This window comes from Drosophila mauritiana, chromosome X, assembly GCF_004382145.1.
Source record: "Drosophila mauritiana strain mau12 chromosome X, ASM438214v1, whole genome shotgun sequence".
Lineage (NCBI taxonomy): Eukaryota > Metazoa > Arthropoda > Insecta > Diptera > Drosophilidae > Drosophila > Drosophila mauritiana.
The window spans coordinates 10,011,579-10,036,906 of NC_046672.1; the positions used below are offsets into that span (position 1 = coordinate 10,011,579).

At 40.2% G+C, this 25,328-nt stretch overlaps 2 protein-coding genes across 5 annotated transcripts; both read right to left on the bottom strand.

Moving 5' to 3' along the window:
- Positions 1 to 48: 48 nt before the first annotated feature.
- Positions 49 to 23,880, bottom strand: LOC117147548 (voltage-gated potassium channel subunit beta-2-like). Of its 4 annotated transcripts, none has more exons than XM_033314487.1 (10): positions 23,356 to 23,859; positions 22,746 to 22,843; positions 21,937 to 22,428; positions 21,226 to 21,530; positions 10,220 to 10,290; positions 8,823 to 9,141; positions 8,514 to 8,641; positions 8,061 to 8,398; positions 7,056 to 7,274; positions 6,806 to 6,922 (listed from the first exon to the last, which is right to left on the bottom strand). In XM_033314487.1, the coding sequence occupies exons 1-10, from the start codon at positions 23,417 to 23,419 to the stop codon at positions 6,821 to 6,823; spliced, it is 2,136 nt and encodes a 711-aa protein (XP_033170378.1). In that variant the 5' UTR covers positions 23,420 to 23,859; the 3' UTR covers positions 6,806 to 6,820. The 4 variants fall into 4 exon arrangements, with proteins under 4 accessions (XP_033170380.1, XP_033170378.1, XP_033170377.1 ...); XM_033314486.1 differs by having other exon boundaries at positions 8,061 to 8,401; XM_033314488.1 differs by lacking the exons at positions 21,226 to 21,530; positions 21,937 to 22,428; positions 22,746 to 22,843; positions 23,356 to 23,859 and adding exons at positions 10,764 to 12,000; positions 17,291 to 17,439 and having other exon boundaries at positions 10,244 to 10,290.
- On the bottom strand, positions 4,855 to 6,618 carry LOC117147550 (neurogenic protein mastermind-like). Its single transcript, XM_033314491.1, has one exon. It carries the CDS (start codon positions 6,596 to 6,598, stop codon positions 5,843 to 5,845), a length of 756 nt encoding a protein of 251 aa, XP_033170382.1. The 5' UTR covers positions 6,599 to 6,618; the 3' UTR covers positions 4,855 to 5,842.
- Positions 23,881 to 25,328: the final 1,448 nt, after the last annotated feature.

A 25,328-nucleotide genomic window follows, 5' to 3' on the forward strand; every position in this document is an offset into this window, starting at 1 on the left:
GGCCCGTGACGTCAGCGACGGAGAGCCGTCGATGTGGAGTCATCACTAACCTAAGACCACCGAAAACCATGTTGCTCTCGAAATTCACCTGAGATCTCCGAGGGGCGGCACAGGGTGCTTGCTGTGAGGTATGGGAAATGTGTATCATGGAAAGTGCGTAAAAGATAAATTTATGATCTTTCGTAGATAATTAATAAAACAATTTGTACATTGAATGTTAGTCCATTGATGTTTGGAACTAAATGAACAATTTTTTACAGATTTTTTAACTAGTTTTGGGTCTTCTTCCGTAGGACTACGAGTAAAATGGAAATAACCTACATTAAAGTCCAGTATTTATGGCTCAATATGAAATGAAAAAAAGGCACCCTGTTTTTTCATCTATTTCTCAAACTGCCCAAATCATATGCAACAAAAACAAATCGCCGACGGACAAGCGATGAAAACGCATAAACAAAAACAATAACAATAGCACTAACATAATAACAATAACAAATTCAAGCGGATAACACTATTTAACCAGTTAAAGCTTAAGCAGATGCGCTCCGGTCCCGAGACGAGGTGCGTCCGTAGGTCAAGTCACCGCAACCGACTGACCGGCTTTTTGCATACGATTATCGATTTGAACGGTTCGCCGCTTACACTGAAAACAAACTCGGCTGACAAACTAAAATCTGTTGTTCGCAATTTATCATTTCGATCAATGGCGTTTAGATAGTGTTTGTTTTTCACTATAATTATAAAAATCAGTACAGATAATTCAATAACTATATTAACTATTCTATACGATGCTCGATTACCTTACAAACTTCGTTTTTTTCTATTTCCATCATACTTTTAAAGCGTAGAAACGTTGACCCACTTTTCGCCCAGTGTATGTGCTTGTATTGCAACAGAAATTTTGGGCTGGGAAGGGCCAGTGGCTGTGCTCGTGTGGATTGGCATCTCGGAATCCCAGGCAGCCGGATTATTATATCATGCAACAGCGTTTTCAAATTTGTTAATTTTCTGTGCATTTTTGTATAAATTATTTAATGCGCGCTGTTGCGCATGCGCAGCCCACATATTCCATCTCTTTCCCACTCGGCCCTCCGCCCAATTCGCCGATGACCCGTTGCCAGCACGGTTTTTTAGTTTTCGTTTTTAATATCAGTTGCAGTTCAAAAAAAAGTAACCAAAACTTTGTTGAACTTCTGCAGATCCAACGAAATTAATTGACCATAGACTAAGCTGACTAATGGATGGTTACAAATACTTCGTTTTCGGTCCGAAAACTGCAAGATTATGATCGAAAGTAAAAGAGTAATTAAGTGCATGCATTTGCTTAAACATTTTTTAATGGCCCAAATGCTTATGGGCAATAGCCGGAATACATAACTTTAAATGCCTGGTGTTAAACGTTTCATTAAATAAATCATAAAACATTCCTATGAATTGATATATATTACTTAGATATTAATAAATACAAGTAATATTTCGGTTTATATGTCCATTGTTGATTTGACCAAAGTTTTGACCAATCTTTTGACGTTCCACTGTGCATTTTGAAGCGATTGGATTGTGAACAACTATCTGTTGTTGTTTTGCGCACAGTGGGACGTGAAATGTTGTTTATACGCTGGGTGTCACAGCATCTTGTGTTGGGGCAGGCCGGGTTCCCAGAGACCGGGGCTCTCCGAATCGGAATCTGAATGGAATTGGGGAATTACCATAATGCGCTCGATTTGACGTGGTGTGTGCAAATAGTCGCCAACTAATCAATGGGCAGTGGTCCGAAATCGAGTTATGCAATCCAAAAATGTGGTTTACGATATGTCATATCTGTTTAAATGTGTCGATTGAAATGTTTTTTGACCAAAATTCCGCAGGCGATGGCTTTTTTACATACCGACACACATTGTGATGACAGAGCGGTATTTCGAATACATGTGTCGTTTTGTAATTTCTTCAGAATGGATGGGCTTTGGAGTATTGAACTCAATATCCTCAAAACCATTGTTAATTTCCACTGAAAATTAGAAACTTCTCAATTGGAATCAGCACAAACATAAAAAATACCTGTAAGATGCGAGTTAAGTAATGAAAAACACCGATTTATTTGGTTGAAAGATAAGAGTTTGTATTTTTATATAATTTTTCAGTATTTTAGCTGTGTTGTTTTTTTGCTGTTCATTGTTTGTTCTTGTTGTTGTTCTTCCACTTGTTCTTGTTGTTGTTCGTTATTGTTATAACCTATTTTAATTAGCTTTTCGAAATATTAGTATTAAATGTGGCTTTAAAAGTGAAGTGTAAACAATTTGCCCTCATCATCCATCGCGCATTCGCGAATTTGCATTTCTTGCATTTTATACGTACGGTAATCAAAGAGGTTTGTCTGTTATTTATTATTCGGTTTTCTAGTAACTTAGCGAAATAATACGAGCGCTATTGCGATATTGCTTGTTTATGTATGTACTTTGTATATATTTTCTTATCTACGCCTATATGCAAGCGTCTGAATTGGATTTTCCCATCGATTTCTAAGCAACCCTAGGCGACAACCCTGCAATTAATTATCGAAAATCTAAAGTAAAGCTGATTTCTTTTGTGTAGGTGTGTGTACACTGGTGCATTAACGGTAAATGATGATCGAACTTCCTGCGCGACTGTCTGCGTTTGTGTGTGTGTGGGTGTGGGTGTGTGAGTGTAAACGCTTGGCGTGTGTGCGAGCCTTTCTTTCAGTGTAATTCGATCCAAAATGTGTCATCTATGCAAAGTTAACTTACAAAGTTCTCGCGCGTGTATAGTATAATTATTTAGTTGTTTAAGTTTATATTAATATTTATTATTGCCAGTTTCGATAAGAAAATAATTTTAAGATATATTATTATATATACGCTTCCATTATATCGCTTCTCGTTTGTTAGTTATTGCAATTGTTATAAATATTTCTGGTTTGATGTAAAGTAAATTTTTGTTTTCTAGATTTAAACTCTACACTTTCCCGCTCCTTAATACTTTCCGTTACATTTTTGCTTTTGTTTGCTGCATTAGCATTTCCTTTTTTTTCATCATTTTGTCAGTGTATATGTAAGTGAGTGTGTGTGTGTGTGTATGTGTAAAACTTTCACGGCATGAGTGTGGGTGTGAGTGTAATTGTGGTTTCTTTCAGGCTTAGGCAGATAAATTGCTGATTCTCATTCGATTTAACTAGCTACGTGTTAATAATAATCGTAATCATAATAATCGTGATAATAATTGCGATAACAACAGACTAAAATTAATCTCATAATGCAACTGCGTGTATGTGCTTCTTCTTTACTTTGCTTGTGATCTTATGTACATCAATTTGTTAGTCGAACTGTTTTTCAGCAGCATTTTGAATTATTGCTTTCCGGTTCACACGACGTGGCTGTTTTTTGTTTGTTTTACTTTTCAGGGGGCTTGGCCACAATTGATGATTGGATCTATCGACAGGCGCTGCTTATTAATTGATTACCCGTTCAGCATAGTGACTTTCAATTTAAATTACAGGAGCTTTAAAGGTATAAGCTCCCTTCAAGCCCTAAATAACGAAATATACATTCTAGTTATGTTTATACATAATTAACTTGTAGCTATATAACTAAATATGCAGTAAGAAATCAAGTTAATTGCTCAACCTAATGGCTCATATTGCTAAGGATACTGCTCAATAACGCTTAGTTTGAATTTTAGTGAGCTCAACACATAAAAATGTATCAACGTAACATAATTCGCCCATTTGCAGATATGTATTTGATTTTTTCAGCAATTTTTCAATTAATATCACAACCTCCAAATAACAAACTCTAATCATCACAATGCTTTGCAATTGAAAAGGTTGAAAATGATCTAAAGATAAGCTTTGAAATATTTTCAAATTGTTTTCGTATTTTTTTTTCAAAATTTTGGAAATTTTGCTATGGGTTATCAACTGAGCAGCGCCCGATCGCAATAACTTGTTGCTTTTTTGGTTGGCCGTTTGTTGAGGACGGATTAACTACTTACTAAAAAATGCAATTACTCTCGTATATAGAAGTATTCCCTATATATATATATTTATTCTGAGTGATCCGATGGAGCTAAACCAATATATGTATGTATCATATATATTGTATTTCTCTGAGCGGGGCGATTTCTCAAGCAACAGTGCGGGGAATATATATGCGAATGGATGCGTGTATATAATGTATTCCGATCTGGAACTGAAGTTTGAGGAAACCGGCCCCCGACTGGGTTATATCCGATCCGATCCGATACGATCTGATTAGATCCAATGTTTTAATTCATTATTCTTTATTAAGGCAATCGCATTTGGTTAATTAATTGTAGAGTATCAGTATATAATGCCATTCGATTTGAAAATTGCTATTGCTATGCTTCTGCTTCTTTAACAGATCCTCAAATTACATACATGCGCGTTTTTTGGGGCAATGTGTGTGTGTGTGTGTGTGTAGGTGTGTGTGTGTGTATCTGTAAGATCTTTCGAATGAACTTAGCCTTTAATTACATTAGGTTAGATATAATAATTAATTGTTTACTTTTACTTTTACGTTTACTTTTATATGAAATCACAGTCCGTATGTGAGAAAGACTTTATATATGTACTCGATAATGATGATAAAATACATGGTATTCGGGAGGGTGTTCGGGAACTCCTCTATATGTATATCCTACATATTGCTATATTGGTGTTTCTTTCACTTATATGAAATATGGGATATGGGCCATCGGGATAATGGACTACAATTAATTAATAACAATTTGTTGCTGCTTTGTTTTATTTCATCGCTTTCGTTATTTTCACATATGTGTGTGTGTATATCTATATATATACTGCATATATTTAAAATATAAATTTGTTGTTGTTGTTGTTGCTGTTATGAAAGGCATTTGCTTTGTTTTTCGTTTGTTGATTTAAAAAAATTTCGCTTGAATTGTTATTTAATTAACTACATAATGCTAGTAATGTCTATTTAATAAGATTTGATTTGAATTGTTTCTTTGTTTTCCATTTGAGTTTTTATTTATACTCATTTATTTGTTCATTAGTTTAGCTAAAATTTATTCATACGACGAGCACTCCATTGCTGTTTCGTTTCGTAATCTTTGACGCTACTCGCTCCCCATTTTCAGCGCCTCGCCTCAAGTCAATCGTTAACAATCGTTTAACACTCGTTAAGTCTACTAATCGATTAATGAAAAAGACACTATCCCATAGCATAGTACATATTTGGGTATCCTTCATCCTTCATCCTTTATCCTCCATGCTTTATCCTTCTCGCTTGATATGAACTCTCACAGTGCGGTGATATAATGGATCGATCTTGAATCATTGTTGGTTTTTGGGTTGGAACGCAGGTTAGTTTTAGAGCTTTTGCCAGGCGATAGTTAACGATAGTACACGATAGTTAGGTTCTAATATTGTCATAAAAGTTGGGGGTTCTTTAAATATATATGTATTTATATATATATTAAATTTGCCGGGAGGGGGGAGAGAGAGAGAGAGATACAGAGTTTAAGAGAGATGAAATGTTATGTTTCTGTTCATTACTTGCTTTAATTTATCTACTAACTTTAGTTCTTTCGAGGCGCAATTGTAGTAACCATATAATAATCATAATGATAATAGATCCACAAAAAAGTCGTTCCTTAATAGCTGCTCTATTATTGTTATTTTTTTCTTGTTTTTTCTTTAAATTTTCTTTTCACTAGATAAAAATTCATAAGCGCCATTTTGTCAGCCTATTTCTGATTCAGATTTGATCAACAGTTTTTTTCGCCATCCCTCATTGCATAAGTTTTGTTTTCCATAGTTTTTTTTCACTATTATTTTTTTTTTTTAGAAGGCCATGCTGGTTCGTCTTCCGCCCAGGCCACCACCTCCTCCGCCGGGTCCGCCCCTGGTTAGCCCACTGTGGGAGGCACTTCTGCCCATCCTGGCCTCACTGCCCTTCCGTTCCCTTGCCTTCCTGAGCAAATCCGATGTGCTCGGCCTCCTGTTGTCCTGTCCCGATCCCCCTGCTCCCCCTCCCCGCCTGCAATTGACAATGTCGGATGTTGAGGATCTCCTGATGGTGCCTCCATCGGTTGAGGGCAACTGCAGGTTTCCGGCTCCACCGCCAACGCCACTGTAGGGTGACAGAAAGCTGGGCGAATGTCCTGGCAGAACTGATCCTCTCGGCTCCTCGGGATCCACACTCTCCACCCGCAAGTAGGGCATCCTACGCTGCGGTTGATCCACCGCCGGAACGGAGCTATTCGGTTGGCTGGGTGGAGTTGTGCCTGAGTTACTCCGTAGGCCACTGTACAGGGACTTTAGATGAAAGTCCAGGGACTTGAAGTTGAGCAGGGAGCGACGTTTCTGGCGATCATCGCTGGAGGGCAGTGCCTGTTCCGGACTGCCATTGGTATTATTATTGTTGTTGTTGCTATTGTTATTCAGGGAGTCGAACTGGAGTTCAGCTGCGATGGGAACAGCTGCCGAATCGCTGGTGCTGCCGCTGGCCACCAAATGTTCCTGCTGTAGTTGCACATACTGCTGAGGCTGGAGATGTTGCTGCTGCTGCTGCTCCTGCTTGCTTATTGTTGTCGTCATGGTATTGCTACTTAGGCTAGTTTTACTGCTAATCACTTTCAAAAATTTATTATCGTTATCTAAGGACTCCTTTTGTCACTGGATGAGGCAGAAGCCTTGCTTGGCAGCGTCCTTGGCAGCGTCCACCTCCTCGATGAAGGCCTCATCCTCGTGCTTGGGCGAATCGGCGCCGCAGGGTCCGCCTCCGCTCAGGCTGAGCGGCCCCTGCGGGCACGCTGATTGTCACCGGAGCGCCAAGGTCGAGATCATCGGCGGCCGCACCGGCTTGTTTTCCAATATCCTTTCCAGCTCCAGCATAACGCTCGAGGAGAGTCGTGGCAGCAGCTGCAATATCAGGATGGTCAAACATCTGAACAAATCTTAAGATATCTAACGATCTCAAGCTACTTTCTGAAGGCCTCACTATTTTATCTATTCTTTGTCTTATGATTATGATTATGTATGTTCGTATATTCACCTGCAACGACTGCAGACTCTGGTGCAGCTGCTCCGCCGATGTGGCGCCCAGCAACAGGCATTGCACTGGCTCATGTTTCAGCGACCAGGCGATCGACAATTGGGTGGGGCTGCAGCCCAGCTTCTCGGCGAGGGCGGCAAGGTCGCGGAGGCGGTCGCAGTGGCGACGACCCTCATCGATCCGGTCCTTACCCCAACTGCCCTGCGGCGACAGAGCGGCCTGTAATATTACGAATGGAATTTGTATCATAACTTGACAAAAAAAAGACATATTTAAAAAATAATACCTGTTTTGAGCAGCTATTAACCAATGCTAAACACCCCCATCACTTTTTGACGGATTTTGAACAATTAATTTTTGGGTCAATTTTCGCATTTTTTGTAAGGGGTAACATCATCAAAATTTGCAAAAAATGGTCAAAAATTAGAATTCGCATTTTTGAACACAGTTTGATTGGAAATTTAATTACGAGCTCAACGAGGTATAACATTCCATATTCAGGCTATTATTTTTAAAGTTGTGGCCAAAAAACGGATTATTTGATGACCGAAATTTGGAAATACGGCTTTTGCCAAAAACTTGATATTTACAAACGGAATTTTCGTCATAACTTCGGTGAAAATAGTCATATAGACGAAAGAATAACTGTTTTGACGAGCTAATTACCAGTGCTAACAATCCGTTTCACTTTTTGAAGAATTTAGGAAAATTAATTTTTGGGTCAATTTTCGCATTTTTGGAAAGGGGTAACATCATCAAAATTTGCAAAAAATGGTCAAAAAATAGAATTCGCATTTTTGAACACAGTTTGATTAGAAATTTAATTACGAGCTCAACGAGGTATAACATTCCATATTAAGACAATTATTTTTAATGTTGTGGCAAAAAAACTGATTATTTTAAGACCGAAATCTGGGAAAACGGATTCTAGCCAACATTAAATATATTTTTGAAGGTCAAAATCATAATAATTGAAGCTGTCCATTAGTAATATTCGGCACTTACATTACGATTGATCTCGTCCTCGGTCCAGGAGAAGCTCTTCGTCTTGAAGGAGCCCTTGGGCAGGAAAAGCTTGTCCCCATTCTGGGTGTCGCTGAGGGCCATTGAGAGTGGACCCCAGGCCATGAGGCCCACTCCGATCTTGTTGTACATCTCCGGCAGGTAGAGCTCGCACTTTTCGCGGCAGAACATGTGGTACTCGGACTGCTCCACAATGGGCGTGATGCAGTTAAACTGGCGGCAGTTGGTGTAGGCCTCCATGATCTCCACCTGGCTCCATCGAGCGGTGCCCCAGTACATTGCCCAGCCCTGCTGTATCACGTAGCTCATGGCGCGCACCACTTCTGGCAAGGAAATGAAAAGGAGTTTACAAAATGTGCAACATTTGTGGCGATTTTAGGTACAAATTTGAATTTTCGAATCTTCCACAGGTGCCATTTCGTTTGGATAACTTACCCTCCATGGGACACATGGGATCTGCCTTGTGGATGATGACGATATCGATGTACTGCAGCTGCAATCGCTGCAAACTGGCTCGAACACATTCGATGATGTGTTTCCGGGAGAGACCCCGTTCCTCCGACCTACGAAATAGTTGCAGAAATTAATCACTTTGTAAAGAAGGTCAAGTAAAATGACAAATTAGATATACATGTTCATTTAACGATTTGTGGACTTTAAAAAAGAGATTAATCAGAGAATCAGTAGAAAGCTAACTATACAAAATATATAAATATACAAAAATATTTTGCAGTGCCAACTTACTTGGTGCTCCAGTAGACCTTCGTGGTGATGACATAGGCGGTCCTCTTCCAGCCCGCCCGCTGCAGTATCTTGCCGATCTCCGTCTCCGAGTGCGCCTCCGAGATGTCGAACAGATTGATTCCGCTCTCGATGGCCAGCTTAAGGATTGCCTCCGCCTGGTCATCGCTCACGCCTGGCGAGAAGACCGGCCAGGTACCCAATCCCACATTCGAGATACGCAGCCCGCTCTTGCCCAGATTCTTGTACCGCAGCCCCGGCGTCGGTGTGGATCCATGGCGCAGTGGTAACGCCGGATTGGAGCCCAAACTGATCGAACGACCTGCTCGCAGCGGAATGCCCAAATAAACGGTCATCACGGTCGGATTTCCAGGATTCGAAATGGTCGAGTGTGTTCAGGTGCCGGCATGGAAATGAAACAATTCGTTTCGGGAAAAAGTATGCGCGTTCCGTTTAGTGAGAAACCTTTTTTTTTTTGGTTTTCGGTTAAAGGAGGGGCTTTCAAAGTGCCGGGAAACGTGCAAAAACGAACAGCAACGAGAACAGTAACAACACAAACGCAATTCCACAATAAACAGCTGGCTAAATCAGGCTAACGAAGTGCCAATACTCTTCCCGGGAGTCATAGAACTTAAAAACGTATAACAAAAGCTACAGCACTTTTAAAAATATCCATCGCCCAACTGTCTCTTGAATATTTCAGTACTATTCCAAATGGCCCTGGTGGTAAATTCTTTTTGCGAAATAAAAAGTGAAATGGGCATATGATATATGGTTTTCAATCAGCTAATGGAACTGCCCTGAAGGAAAGTGTATATGAAAATGTAAAAAAAAGAGCGCGGCATGCAATGAACATGAATAAACAAAAGTGACATTTTTCCGTTGGTTTTTCCTGTTCTCTCCCGGTTTTCCACTATCCCCCTCATAAAAAGTGCGTGCGTCCGGTGCGTGTTTTCTTTTGCTTTCTTTTTTTTGTTTGTTTATTTTTTTTTTGATTGCGTGATTGTGACAGGTGGTTCGTGTGGGTGGTGTTGTTTTACCTTACAAACTGAATAAAATAAATTACAACTTCAATTGCATGTTTTGGCCCCGAATTCGATGGAACAGAGCACTCCAACGCGCTCGCCTTAATTCGCTAAACAAAACCAACAATTACCAACAGCTGAACTACGAGGATTGCGGTGGGTGGGTGGGTGCTTTAGTTAAATGCTCATTTTGTACAATACGCTATACATATGTAGGTATATGTTTCATTTACTTGGGCTATTTTGAAGCAAGCGATACTTGCTTGTATGTGGTAGCATGCAGAGGCAGGCAATCGAAAACAATCGAAAAAGTCGAAACAATCGACAGTAAACAACATAAATGATAAGCCTATATGATAGTGAGAAATTTGATACCGAAATCAAGATGACCGCCCGTACCACTGAACTCCTCCATACAGTCGAGTGACGCAATGGGAGCCCGGCACCTGAAATGGAAAATAATTTCGAAAAATCGGATTAGTATTATATCAATAGTTTGCGGGAATCTGCATAGAGTCGACTAATTTATGGTAAGCATCAATTTTTGTAGAAATTTTATATTCATATTACGTATACGCAATGTAATCACATTGCGTATACGCACTGTTACAATGTTACGTATACGCCCTGTATTCTGATTACGAAGAGTTGCTTTTTGGCTCTTTTTAACTGTTATTTTACTGTGTATAATTATTTGTATACAGTTTTTGGAATGACTAGTTACCTAAATTAAACCTTTCTACCGTTTAGTTACATTTTAGAGATATCACGTATACGACTCGTTGGCCAGAATTCGTCAACTGTCAATGAATATCAACTTAGAAAGAATACCATTCTCTTCTAGCGTCTAATTATCTAAACTTTGTTTTAGTCTAACCATTTTTTTGGGGATTCCAGGACCTTTGACCTTTGTTTATACCTGTAAATGGTGACCGGGTTCGATTCGTCGCTAGTATTGTCCACATTGTTGTTGTTGTTATTGTTGCTGTCATTGGTCGAGGGAATTACGCCCATGGCGCCATTACCGATCATCAATTGCTGAGTCGTGGGTCCCGTTATGAAGTTTAAATTGGCGGGCAGAGCCATAAGCAGCGGCTGCGGCGTCGACTGCGGCACAGGCAGAGGCAGCGGCGGTACACCGGTATCGTCGGCAACAACAGTGGGCATTTCAATGGAAGTTACCGCTCCGTCTGTGACGTCACCGCCGCCGCTGCCCTCTGCCGCAGCGCTGCCGCTCCGCTCGTGTCCCAAGAGCAGCGGCGTACTCTCCTGCTGTAGCGTGTGCGAGTGCGAGTGAGACAGCAACGGAGCTGCTGCGGCGGTTGCTGCCGGCGACTGCGACTGCGACGTCGACTGCGCCGCCGAGCCGTCACCATTTAAATTGCATAATGCCATAGACATTGTGCTTATAGTTCGACTGCTTTTGTTATGATTTGACTAAATTTTAATATTTATCAAAGTTTACTTTCACTTGTGTTGTTATTTTGCTTGCCTACGTTTTCTATTTATATTTTTATTAGATACTATTGGACGCCATTGTTTATCCTAGGTTTGCACATAATTCATATTTATTTAGCTACTGCGTGTTTATTGGAATTTCTTCTATTATTTATTTAGGCATTTGATTTCAATTTTAATAGCTGCAAGGTTTTATTTATATTTGTGTGGTTTTCTTTTGCAATTTTAATTGAAGTTTGCTTTGACATTTAAAATGTCTGCTATTGATTCAGCTACTTGTTAAATATAAATATTTATTTTTGTAGTTAAGAGTTTATAGTTTTGTTAAGTTGTACGTAGTATTTTCAACACCTATTTTTTAGTTTTTGTAGTTTCTCTAGAATTATACCTTCATCTTTTAGGTTACTTGAGTTTGTTTTTGCTTTCGCATATTTACTATTTTCAATGATATGATTACTTTGAAAGTTTATCATAATTTCAAAGTATTTTATATAACCACAGAAATTGTTTTGTTTGCTTCAAGTACAGATATTTCCATTTCACTTCTGCATTTGTTTTGGTTGATTTTAGTTGTATCTTGCTACTTAGACTGGACTACAAATCACATGGGATTTTGTTTTCTAAAAAGCATACTTTTAAGGCAAAGTCCAGTCCAATAAATGTTTATTTGTTTGTCGCTATTGAAGATATTTATTCTGCTATAGAAATGGGAAAACGTATTCTTATCACATGAATCTGTGTGCCAAAAAATACAAAAAAAAATTGATCGAAACTTTGCCAAAACTTTTGTCACAATAATTAAGAAGCCGAAACAAGGCAAAAATAAACAACATTTTCTACAGAGAAAGAGAGAGACTGAGACTGTGCGAAAGAAAAGAGCTTTTCACCACACTCAGAGAAAAAAAGGCAAACTGGCGAGAGAATCGAGACCGTAAATTTCAGGTGCAATTGGCTGATAAATGGAACCACCTGCCGACTTGTTAGCAAAATCTTATATTGTATATACATAGTATATACATATTGAGACTAAATAGGGAATTCCAATACGATCAAACCGAAAATATTAGTATTAAATATGCAAAAAAAGCGATGATAAACGGCCATTCCTTGTGGTTTGTTTTTTATAGTTACTGATTTTTTTTGGAAAGTTTCTTACTTTGAGGTAACACTTTGCATAAAACCCAAATGTCCGAAAACATAAATAGATATCTGATGGCTGTTAATTTTAGCTCGCCCCTGGTTCATTTAATCCGCCTCGTGTCAAAGCACAGATACAAATCTATCTATATCCCCAGATGTATTGATGTCTGTTCTTTTTGATTTCCCACTATCAAAGTTTAATTATAGATTAACCTTGACAATGATTCAGAATCGCTTCAGACAGCTTTTCCGTCTTCATTAGCTTGATCAATTTGGAAAATGCATTATTTTCCTCTGGGAAAACGAAAAAGCGAGAGGGGACAATGCGGTGCAGCGAACAAGAGAGAAAGAGAGAGAGAGGGCGCTTTTCACCACGACCGGTGTATTTGACACCACAACAACAAGAAGAAGACGAAGAAGAAGAGAACAAAAACAATAACAAGGCACAATTTGCACTCGCTTTTCCCCTGCATTTCCCTTTCCTTGTCTCAAACTAACTTTTGACGTTTATGCAACGCTTTACACAATAAAACTGACACCTCCACAGGTAGCTAAATTCAGGGCACAAGTGACAAGGGCTTGATTACACTGGCCAACAGGGTTGGAATTTCATTTTGCGAATTTTTCGTCGAAATTTGTAGCTTATTCCTGTTTTTTTGTATAGCTGTCTGCTATATGTCTAGCAAATTTATTTAATAAATAATATATTATATTTTTTACTACGGAAAAACGGCGTTTTTTTATTGTATTTTCCGAGTTTTATTCCAAGTGTAAGTGGAGAGAACTAGACTGATAGTAAGGTACAGTACAGCCTACTCGCCAGGGATCAATTTTGAGAGACAGCTCCAAAGTTTGCCATTTCTAGGCCACAATGACCACGTTGACTGAGCACATACAAAAATAAATAGAAGTATGGGCATATACCTAGATATACAGGCGGTTCTCTGTGGGCCGCAGTGGAGCGAAGCCTGTCATATTCTTTACATATTCTCGTTATCCTTATTATCCTTGTTATCCTCGATTACTCGCCAAGTGGGTGGTAAGTGTCAAAGCTTATCGGATAGCACTCAAAACTGATGGGCTAAATGGGGATTAGCCATCGAGAAAACACATATCAGATACTAATTGCAAAAGTGATTTGGCATGGGTTAATTCTCATGAGCCTAGTTTCAAAGTTTGAAGGCGAAGGCAAGCTATGAAATCTATATAGATCTATATAGAAAGTAGTAGATAGCAACTAGATTGTGCTCACTGCCAATTAAGGTAACCAAATGCACTCAAGCTTTCGGAGTATAAAATATGGAATACAATAGAACAATTACAGTGAATAGTCAATAAAGGAATACCTAACATTGACATTTAAATGCATTTTTAATGCTTCAAAATTGGCATGGCGTGCAATCATTTCGACTGGGAGAGCTTGGTTTTTTCTGCGCGAATGGAATGGAAACATGGGAAATGCATTTATTGCCATTTCGTTTCATCAGCTTGCCTTTTGGCCATCACACGTGTGTCAAACCAAATCAGTTCTCATGGCTCTGTAGCTTTCATTTGTTTTTTCGATTTTTCCTCTGGCTTTTCCTGTGATATGTTTTCCTTTAACCCTTTCGGTTTGATTTCTGCTGACACTTGGCTGTCTGCACTTAAAATCGCATCATTGGCGATTATCTTTTGCCGCTTTCTGCCTGGCATTTTGTGTTGCGGCGACCTTGACTCGTGCACGAATTGGAAAATGTGTTTTTTCCCATTTTCCATTTTCTGTTTGGTTTTTTGTTGTTTTTTTTTGTCTTCTTTTCCTTTTTTTTGTATAGTTTCAGCCGAAGGCCAGGCGTCTCTAAGCTGTTTACAAGCTTATGGCAGCCACAAAAGACAACTGGTTTACGGTGTCAGCTTCTGGTTCCTAATTATGTGAGCCACATAAAAGGGGGCAAGCAAGGGCGGTGGAAAATGTGTGGGGCCGTGGAAAACTGAGAGGCGGCGACATGAGGAAAAATCCAATTTGAGCCACTTGGCTGCTACTTTCTAGCTGCAACATCATCCACAGCAGGCAACCTTGACTGCAACTGCAACTACATGCATGTCTCACTGTGTGTGTGTGTGAGTGGGCTTTTCCTCGCCTGTGTCTGCGTGTGTATGTGTGTGTGTGTCTCAAAGGACATGCCATAGGCTGGCAAAAACAACAAATTGCTTTGGTATTCCGCCTTTTTGGCACACAGCACGTAGCCAAAAGTGCAAATAATAAAATAAATATATAATACACACATGTGCATATACGTTATGCATGTGTTTGTGTGTTTTCCTCTTTTTTTCCCCTATTTTATTTTTTATTATTGTTGTAGCGTTTTCTTGTGTTTTTGAACAACCGCAGCATGGCGTGACACCAACACCGGTCGATATGCCGCATTCCTCTCTGGCTCTCTCTCCATTTTCCCCATTGCCCCTTCACTTTCCCCGCTCACACTCTCTCCATCTCTCTTCCTCTCTCTCTTTCTCGTTTTTCGGCTTTCCCCAGAGAAGGAGAGAGAGCGGGACAGAGAACCGTGACCCACTGACGCGTTGACCGGCCTACTGTGAGTGTGCATATGTGTGTGTGTGTGTGTGCTGATATATGTAATGCGGAATTTCGGGAAAGTGCATAAAGCATTCGATAATCGATTAGAGAGGAGAATGATGCCTTTTCCGGAAACAGAAAGCAGGATACCGAACCGGATATACCCCTTGCCACACTTCATGTTTGCCGACAAAGGGCAAGAAAGCAATGCGTGTTTTAGATGTAAAAATATACTTAAATAAGTGAAATATACTTTCGGGGGATATTTAAACATTCTGAAGATTCAATTCAAGAATATTTCCTAAACGACTCTTTGCTCTATTTAAAGTCGTGTAAAGTATTTGCATTTAAAATTCCCATACCAATGTCTTTTATGCAAGTTAAATAATTGACGAACAAAAAGTCCTTGATCTCAAGAAGTTTAATTAAAATTGAGTACGGATTAAGCTCGGATTAAATGGCATTAAATTCAATTATTAAAAGCCACAATCAGTGTTAAGCTTTCATGTGTGTGTGCATATCTTAAGCCCCTGACCACACTAGCTTATGCAATTTCCCAATTTCCCAATTTCCATTTTCCATATCCTATATCCCATATCCCATATCAGCGGCCAGATCGGGTGACACGTGGCATGTCATATTGGAATTACATTTCTCACACAATCCAAAGTCAAAGTCCCTCGTGGGTGGGACCCCAAGCCCTCGAATCCACCACCCCTTGGCCAAATCTTGGCTGCATTATATTCCCATCAGGGCCAGGGAGGCGGAGTCAAGCCGAATCGAGTTTGAATCAACAAGGTTAGCCCCGAAACCCAGGGGCAAGGCAAGGCAAGGATGTTACCCATAACCATTTCCCACTGCACCATTAGCAATTTTTATACTTCTATAAAAAAAAGGGACTACAGTCGAACTTATAAGAAATAAGCTAAAAAGTTTCGAATGCTATACTGACTTCACTAAAAATGGATCATTTTTTCTTTAACTATATTGTATATTGTAAATACCTAAAAATCTAAAATGGTTTGTCTTGCGCTTTTGGCAGAATTTGACTTCAATTTCAAAAGCAAAATTATGTGTTTTAGTTCTCTAAATAAAATATATACAAAGTAACATGCTTGAGTACTATAAGGTGTTTGTCTTAGGCTCATTTTACTGTAGTTGCTTCTAGATTTTCATTTTTGTTGTAGCGGTCTTATCGATACAAGCTGAACCTACCGCACACATACAGCCGAAAAAAAAAACAGGAGCAATGGCGTGACTGGATAATTACTTACTAAACACAATTTTTTCCTGTTGCTGTTGCTTTGTTTGTGCCACCGAATCGAATGCAATTCACACGACATTAAAGTCGCGAAACGCGGAGTTATCGAACCAGTTTTTGTGTGTGTTTAATTTTTCCGGGCATTCCCTGATTCCCAGAATTACTGTGGACATTCCGCACTATTTTTTTGAGTGGGATTTCCCCCAAGAATAGGCAGTTGGAAAATTAGAGCATTGACATACACTCGCATATATGTATGTGCATATGTTCATCCAGATGCCGCACAAACAGTAGCACCAAAAACACACATGGGCAAATGGGAAATGCTTTGGCACAGATGTTAGCCTGCCTTTTGTTTATAACGGTATCCTCTGTGTCTGTGTGTATCTGTGTTGGCCAAGTGGAGAGAAGTAAGCCAAGTCTGACTACAATGCAGAGATGCCTTTTCAAAATATTCAATAGATATCTATATATACAAGAGCTATATTTAAGGCTTCATCACAGGAAAACGTGTCATAATTGGGCTTCCTTTTTAGGAATTTCGGATATTTGTTCGCTTACTTAAAGAACAACATGAAATTTAAGCTTACAATACGATACAGAAATCCGAGAACGCTCACAATCACTTAGTGTAAATATTGGGAGTTTTGAAATGCACTTCAAAATCTCCAAAGAAAGCTAATGCTGCTTAGCCGGAAGTTGGTTCCACATTGCGTATGCGTTATGAGTGCATCAGCAATATGGCTGCCGTATGTAACGGTAATGTTTACACGAGCCAGCACATGTAACGGTACTGCTAAAGGCAAACGCAACAATATAGTTGCTACAACTTTCTTTCTCCTTCTCCCCCCCTCAGTCACTCCCCCCGCTGATCCGCACCAACATTTTAGACAGCCAAGATTTACATATAAGCATGTTTTTTATGTGCCGCAGCGCATTATTGTATTACGAATACGTTATTTCTTGTACTTTTTGGCACCAAACAAACAAAACTTGGAAAAAAATTGGTAACAAACAAAATGGGCAATTTTCGCACTTCGATTTGGTCTTCGATTTTGTTCTGTTTCTGTTTCGCTTTGTTGCGCTCGTTTTACAATTATTTATAAATTGTTATTAAATAATCTCGCCCAAATGGTCGCCGACAACGGAACGCGCGCAACGCGAACCGAAGCGTCTGACACGCGAAACACGTAACACCGCAATGAAGACCAGAACTTCCACTGCTCATTCGCTCAGTTGTTCATTCGCCCATTCGGCCATTCGCTCACTTGCTCACTTTCTCACTATCTCAATCCGCAATCGCCGAGCAACATACACGACTTTTTTCGGCCTCGCTGCCGAAATCGGAAAATGCAAACTGGCAAAACAGACGAAACTGGCGAACCAGCCAGCCGAAAGCCAAATGGCAAAACAGTGACCAAGGCAAAGGCAGCTAGCTAACTTGGCAAACAGAGCTGAAAAAGTTGGCTATTTGGCGAATATCGAAAAGAAGGAAATTAAAGTAAGTGAAAAAGATTAATAAAAAAAACTAACTTTTCTTTGCTATTGTGCCGGAATAAAATTATTCAAAAATTATTTATATTTAAATGAATTCTGTACTATCTGTTACTCAACTTGTATTTGAATTGTGTATTTAATTTTTAGTCGAGTACTTAGCTAGTTTGTGGCTAGTAATGGCTGGCAGCTCAGATGGCATAGGAAAATTGGCGAAAGAGACAGCGAGAGAACGCAGAGCGAGGCGAAAGAGCGAAGCGACACTTTTTGGGAGGTGGGCGGTTGGGCGGACTGGTGGGTGGTGAAGGACGATGGGCGGTCGGCGCTGGGTGGGCGGCAGATACGACAAATGCACGTGTTATTTGCAAACCGAAGGAAACAGCAGAGAAACAACAAAACGAGAATAAAGCGTGAGCCACAAGGTCGACAACGAAATACCCTACAAGGAAATATTAATCGTAATTTAGTATTAAAAACCCTTCGTTCTTTCATTTAAATGTACGTGCAAGTGTATCTCTATATTAATGAGAAAATTTTCAAAAGACAATGTTCTCTTAATTATTAAGGCGCTTCAGCTAGCATTTGAATTTTTAAACACTAGGGAAACAGATGCCATCAGAGAAAAGAGGGACAGGGAGAGGGAGAGCCAGCGCGCGCAATTTTGCGAGCAGCGGAGCTTTTTTCGGCTGCTCTCTGTTTTTGTGGTGAATTTTGGCCCAAAACGCACGTGTCCCCGTTTCAAAAAAGCCGCCATTCCCGCCGCCCCCTCTCTACGTGCCCCATATCCTTACTCTCTATCACTCGGTCCTTTGCTCTGCTTCTTCTGGTTTTCCCTATCTCTTTAGTACCCTTCCCTATAGTATTCTTCTTTTGCGGTTGCAAATTGGCCCGGCATGTTTCTTTATTCTCCAAGTGGGAGTGTGGAAAAGCCAGTGTGCTTATGCGTGTGTGTGTGTTGGAATCTTGCGGGTGTATATGTGTGTTGGTGTGAGTGGAGTGTGTTTCTGTGTCCTGCATTCGTGTGTGTGTGTGTGCTTGTAGTAGTACTACAGATGGATGGAAATGCGTGTTTTTTACGAGATTGCCTTTTCGGCTTATGCTCTGGGGCCTACATGGCCTTTCCTTCTGGTAAAATGCATATATGTATGTACTCTCGTTTATATGCTGCACACACGTGCATATATATGTTTTTCGCTCACACATAAATACCCTATAAGTACTCATCTTTAAAGTTCCTCAGGACCACAGACTCCAGAGTAACTGGCTGCCCGCTTAAGTAGGCAATATAAATTCACTTTGAGTGCAACCAAATTCGTGTAGTGAATCATAAGCAGAAAGAGTATATTTTAAAAAGGCCCACGTATAACAAAACAATTCTTTTTAAATAACAAAGCTAAAATAAATATAAGTTGATTTTTATAAAATAAAGGATTTTTCATTCCGGACTTAGCTTCTTAAATAAAAAAATATCTAAACACTGATTCGAAAACCTTTTGTGACGGAAGCTAGCTTTTAATAAAAGTGCATCGAAACACTCTCAATGCCCCATTATAAGCCACCCTTTTTTGATCGAAATAAATGGCCAAGGACTGCGGCTAATGCATTGGCCTGGTAACCGGGCTGGAACGAATCCAAATATTGCACAAATGGCGCCGGAGTAATAATGAATAATGGATAAGTGCAAAGAAGTCACTTGCCAAAGGCCATAACAAATACCCCGGTCAGCTTTCAATGGATATAAGTGTTTAAATGCACAGACGCGTTATGTGGGCCATATAAAATATGAATCTAACTGCATGGGAATATTAAATTACACTTTGCGCTCGGCAAGCAAAATTAATTCGCAGAAACCCGTAGCAATTAAAAGGCACTTACTCACGGCAATTGATTGCGTTTCGGATTTCGCTTTTGCACATAAATGTAGGATGATGTTCCGGTTAAATGCCTCAATTTCGATCCGATTGCCGGAACAGCGGACTGCAGACTGCAGGCTGTGCCAAATCAAATATAATAAAACCCCGGTTCTCCTGGCTACAAACGCTCGGAAATGCACCTGTGCGCTGGTGGGTTTTACCTTGCAGGTCGATTAATGACTTGGCCTTAATGAAAAATTAACCATTTTAATTTGAGGCCAACGCAGAAGCATGTTATTTGCTAATTTTCCCATCAAGTTTAAGGAGCGCAAAGTGCTCGCATAGTAATTACGTTAGAATAGAAGCCGCGGCGTTTAAATCAAGTTACTGCAGAATTTCAATTAAAAGTTAGCCTGGATTTCATGATTTATTTATAGGCTTTCACTTTTCTTTTTGGTTTTTAACATATATATTCAATTTAGTTAATTGAAATATTGTATAGTATTGTATAGTATTGTGTAGTATGGAATTGCTAACACAGATTTCATTTGAAATGCATTTTTTTGTGATGCACCTCGCCCACTGCACGTGGGCGCCATCTGTAGCATGCAAATGCAACTGCCTGCTGTATTACATGGCGTATACTTGATATGCCTCGCTTTTTACATGCCACTTACACGGATTCTACATGCAACTTTCGTAGCATACTTATCAGGGTTAAGTGCACTACTCAGATTTGTTTCGAACATTTTGCAAAAAGTTTCTGTGAATGCCCCTTTGTTGTTATTTAATTGTATGAGTCATAAAAACAATTGTGGCACGAAAATCACTCATTTAACTTTGACGAGGGAAAAGCTTCTGAAAGAGGTACAAGAAGAAAATAAAAAAGGTGGCCTGACTTAGTGCCGCGAAACGCAGTTCAAACAATGTAAGGAAAATGCAAATAATCCGATTCTGTATAATTGCACACTTTTACCGAGAACACTTAATAAGATGCGCCAGAGGATACATTAAAATTTTCTGGGAAAACAGTTCGAGTTCATTTAAGTTACTTCTTTAATATTCCTTTCATTTCCTCTGCTAAAATTGTTACTTATTAAATACCAAACCAAATAAATGCAAATATATATTAAACAGGTGTTATTTTTTAATAAATAAATCACTTTTCATAGAGTTCATGATTTTGCATTCTTCAGCACATAAAATCGAGCCATAAAATCGGTTTAATAGAGTGATACCCTTATCGCTTTATTTACTGCCTTTCCACGCCGACAATCCCGTCAATGAACCATATTCAGTTAAATTTCATAGGAATGGGGACATTTTACACGATGATGATCAAATTTAATACGCTCTTTTATTACGGTACACTTTGTATGTGATGTTCGTCTGGCTTTCATTGATTTTGGAGTGCGAAATCAGGCCACACAAGAATTTTGTAAGAACAAAGGACTTCAAAGTTGGACAATGGCTGCCTCGGACAATTTTTGACTTATGCATAGCATGGCAAGGGATTTTTGCTTTGTCTATAAAACTGGTTGGTGTGGTGTACAGTGTAGTTGGATTTTATATCACTCTTATAATTATAATACATATACTTTGTGGCTAGTTAGATAGTACTCACATGATGCGGTGGTAGGCATCGAGCTGGTTGTGCGCACAGGTCACGGACTGCTCGGATTCGGTGGAATCATCGCGCAGCGTTGCAACGCCGAGCGGCAGAATCGGTATGATCGCAGCTGTGGCAGCTGCGGCCGTTGCCGGCGGCCCCGCCAATGTCGCCGATTGTCCCGCTCCCGCTCCTGCTACTGCAACCGCTACCGCTGTCCCGCTTCCAGGTACCGCTGCTGCCGCTGCTCTGCCCGCCCCGACTGCGCTGCCAGGGAAGGTCTGCTGCGTGGAGGATGATGATGTCGTACTATCGAGCTCCTGTGCAAAGTGAGTTCCCAAAGAAAGTATATTTAGCTAAACGGCTCATCATTGAAAAGGTGGACAAAAGCGGTGTTTCAAAGGATCTAAGATAGGGGGGTTCCTTGAGTTTCTTAAGCTACAAGGAAAACTATAACGTTTATTTAAAAGAAATGCAATCACCCAATCATAAATGAAGATAGCTTATCAAAAACATTTATAAATAAATTCAATTGAACTAAATCTATAAAATAAATAAAATTCATGCCAATAGCAGAAGTTTTAAAGCTTTAACAGGCTCTTTTGTCCACCTTCCGGTCATGGAAAAGTTGCAGCTGGCAGGTGCGAATGGTATGGATGGGTGGACGTGGGTTCTAAAAAGGGTTGAGGCAGTGGGGGATTTTAGTGGTGGTTAGTGATGGAAAACCTTGATCTCGCCGGTTTCCGGCTGCGAGAATCGCTTCCGTTCGTAGAAGATCTCCCGCTCGATGGAGCGACTCCGGAAGGCGGGGGGCAGCGATCGATCGGGGGGAGGTGTCTGCAACTTTGGGGTCACGGGTGTGTTGCTGCTGCCGCTGCCCGTTGACTGTTGTTGCTGCTGCTGTTGCTGCTGCTGCAGATGCTGTTGCTGCAGATGCAAGTGCTGCCGCTGCTGCTGCTGCTGCTGCTGCGAATGGGGATGTGTCTGGTGGGCGGCGGCTGCGCTGGACGAGGTGGGCGGACTTTTCTCGCTGGACTGCTGCTGATCGCGATGCTGCTGCTGCAGATGCTCGCGCTGCTGCTGGTGCTGCTGATGCTGCTGCTCGCGGTGCTGCTGCAGTTGCTGCTGCTGCTGACGCTGCTGCTGCTGCTCGTCCCGCTTCTGCTGGCGGCGTATCTCAAAGTCCAGCAGACGGGCCTCGCGTTGCTCCTTGTCGCGCTGTTTGCATGCAATTGTCGCAAAGTGCATTCTTACTATCAGGTTTAATGGATTATCGCATGGCCATCGTTATTATTGCTGTTGCATTTTCAATTACTGCTTCATTTGGATTTGCTTTCTTTTCTTATCTATACTTTTTTTATAATTTTTCTTGGTCTTTTTTTTTCTCTTTTTTTTTTTTGAGGGATTACATTGGCTTTATCAAATTGTTAATTTGTTTGCACGCGCGGTAGACACACACACGCACACCGAATTGGCCGCGACAGAAAGAGATAGGGAGAAGGCAGACAGAGAGAGGCACACACACACACACTCACCTTGTAGTTGATAGCGTCCTGCTCTTCCTTTTTCGCCTCGCGCTCGTTTCGCTGTCGATCGCGCTGCTTCTCTTCGTCGGTCTGCGAGTTCTTGCTGTCTATATAATTTAAGGAAAGTGTTAAAAAATGATTAACAAACAAGGGAAATAATAGTAAATTAATAAGAAAGCAAGGTAATGGATCAACGATAAAGAACACATCAAAATATATTCAATCAAAAGAAGAAAGCATGACAGAGAAAATGTATAAACAGATGTTAAATAAACATAAAATATATGAGAAACATAGAAATAATCCAAGAAATCCATAAGAATAGAAAGAGAGAGAGAGAGAGAGAGAGACGGGGGAGAGAAAAAGGCCATGTTCAAACTGTTTCAATCGATTCTCATTATTGTACTTCAATTTGCAATTATTTTACTGTCATCCTCTACTCAAGCACTAAACATGCAAGTTGAAAAGTGCTAAATGGTCGGATAAAACAACTTGCAGCATGCATATCTACAGCTCGCACTCTTATACACACGCACACACACGCTCGCAACTACAAATATATGTCTTTATATATAAATATATATATATACACAGTTCAAGGCCACGCCCCCCTACTTACGCTGCTCCCCATCGCGCCCACCACGCACTGCCATCAAATAGCGACTCAGCCGAGGCGGTGTCATACTAATTCGCACCTTTCGACAGGTGAAAAGCCCACACGGAATCAACAGTCGTCAGTTGCGGCCGAAGAGCCAGGCGAAACTGACACTGAGCACCAACATGCGGCCCACTAAAAACATAAAGCTAAACACTGAACCCAAAACACTAAACACAACCAAAGTTGACCGCGGCCCAATTAGTGTCATCTTCTCGGGAGGATTAATGCCCAGCTGCGAGTGTTCGCGGCAACCAGACAGATATGCATTTTCCGGTAGTGTGACCAAGTCACGCACGTAATTTGGAATTGCGGTGGGCACACTGCTTGCATTAAAGTTACTGCACAGTCAATATCAATTTCAATATCTACACATCAACACGATTGCCATTTGTTTGCATTTTTGTATTTCTCACGTTCGTTAATTATTTGACTTATTTATAATGGTGTTTTTCCTCGTTTTATTATTTTTTCGGAGCATTCCCACTTTGAGGAGCGGTCTCTACTCGACTAACACTCAACATTTGGTTTGCTGCCAGTCGTTTTGCTTTCCTCGTGCATTTATGCTACCCATGAATATTTGAGCTTTGAGCTTTGGCCTTGGCTTCAACCGATTCAACCCACCACAAGAGCACAAGAGTTCACCAAGTGCGTCACAAGCGGTGAGTAAACACTTATTTGAGTCACTGTGTTGTGGTGGATTAAAATTGATCATAGGAAAGTAAAAATTAAAAGCGAATTTTTTAAGTTATATTTAAAGCCATTATTTTTCAGTTATTTACCTATGTGTGTAAAACATAATTTTCTATGCAAAAAGGAGAAAACCGGCTTACTTTCCATAACATAGTTTTAAGCCCCAAGCCTTGGCAAATACTCAAATCGCCGTTACACAGTTTACTCATTTTATATTCTAGTTATCTGTTTAACCTTTTCGCAAGCTTCAAGCGTATGCAATTATCTCGTTCTACCCTTTTGATGACTTCAAAGAGACCCGAGTGCCGCTAGTTGGGCGCCACAAGCTTACACCTGGCCCACCTTTGACCCCGTTCCATTCACAAACTACTTGCACACATACACACAGACGCATCAGGGTCTTCATTTTGTAGTATCATCATCGTAGTGTCATTATTATTATCATCATCAAAGCTCTACGAAAAATGCGAAAACAAAAAGCAACCGAAAAATGTAAGACAACTAAGGGGAAACAAGGAACGTGGAACGAAACGAACTACACGTAACGTAACGGAACAACCAACGGAACGGAATAACGGAACTCGCTATGTAGGGGGGGCTTATTGTATTTGGTTTCATTTGGTCTATGGGGTTTCTAATGGGGATCTGTTTGTGGCCTAATGGTTTCTATTTCCATTAAGCCAACACTACGAGACCAGAGAGAGACAAAGACAGAGAGAGAGAGAGAGAGAGAGACGGAGAGAGGCGGGTGGTGTGAGACAGAAAGAGAAAGAAATTCTTCCTTACCTCAATGTGTTTTTTTCTGATGTTGTACTTGTGGTGATGATGTTGTTCTTGTTGTTTCGAATTTGATTTTGATTATATTTTAGTAACGATTCTTGTCGAATTTGGCAATAGATTACACGCGATCGCGACGCGTACCGAAACGATTGGAATGGAATTAGTACCGTTAGGTGAGTGCGGTGTGTCTGAGTGTGTCTTTTAGGAAAGAGATAGACATATAGGCAGATAGAAAGAGAGGAGAGACTGAAAGGGAGAGATCTCCGTTTTCGATTTGATTCTGTAATTTCTTATGTTTGTATTCTTTCGCTTGTAATTCGTATTTGTTAGACTTGATTCCTTAGTTTTATGATTCCTTTTTTATTGTGTGTTGAACATAGAAGACAATACAATCAAAGAAGAGCAAAGAAAAGAAGTACAAAAAATAAATCTTCAATTATTTCGTACTTAAATCGGAACTAAAT

What these genes read in the sequence shown, in the direction of transcription:
- LOC117147550 (XM_033314491.1), bottom strand. Translation starts at nt 6,598, where the DNA reads ATGACGACAACAATAAGCAAGCAGGAGCAGCAGCAGCAGCAACATCTC.
- LOC117147548 (XM_033314486.1), bottom strand. Translation starts at nt 23,419, where the DNA reads ATGACACCGCCTCGGCTGAGTCGCTATTTGATGGCAGTGCGTGGTGGG. An exon ending in CGGAAACCGGCGAGATCAAG is followed by an intron (nt 21,531 to 21,936) that starts GTTTTCCATCAC and finishes CACTTTGCACAG; the next exon opens with GAGCTCGATAGTACGACATC. An exon ending in AAGGTCTACTGGAGCACCAA is followed by an intron (nt 8,642 to 8,822) that starts GTAAGTTGGCAC and finishes ACTATTTCGTAG; the next exon opens with GTCGGAGGAACGGGGTCTCT.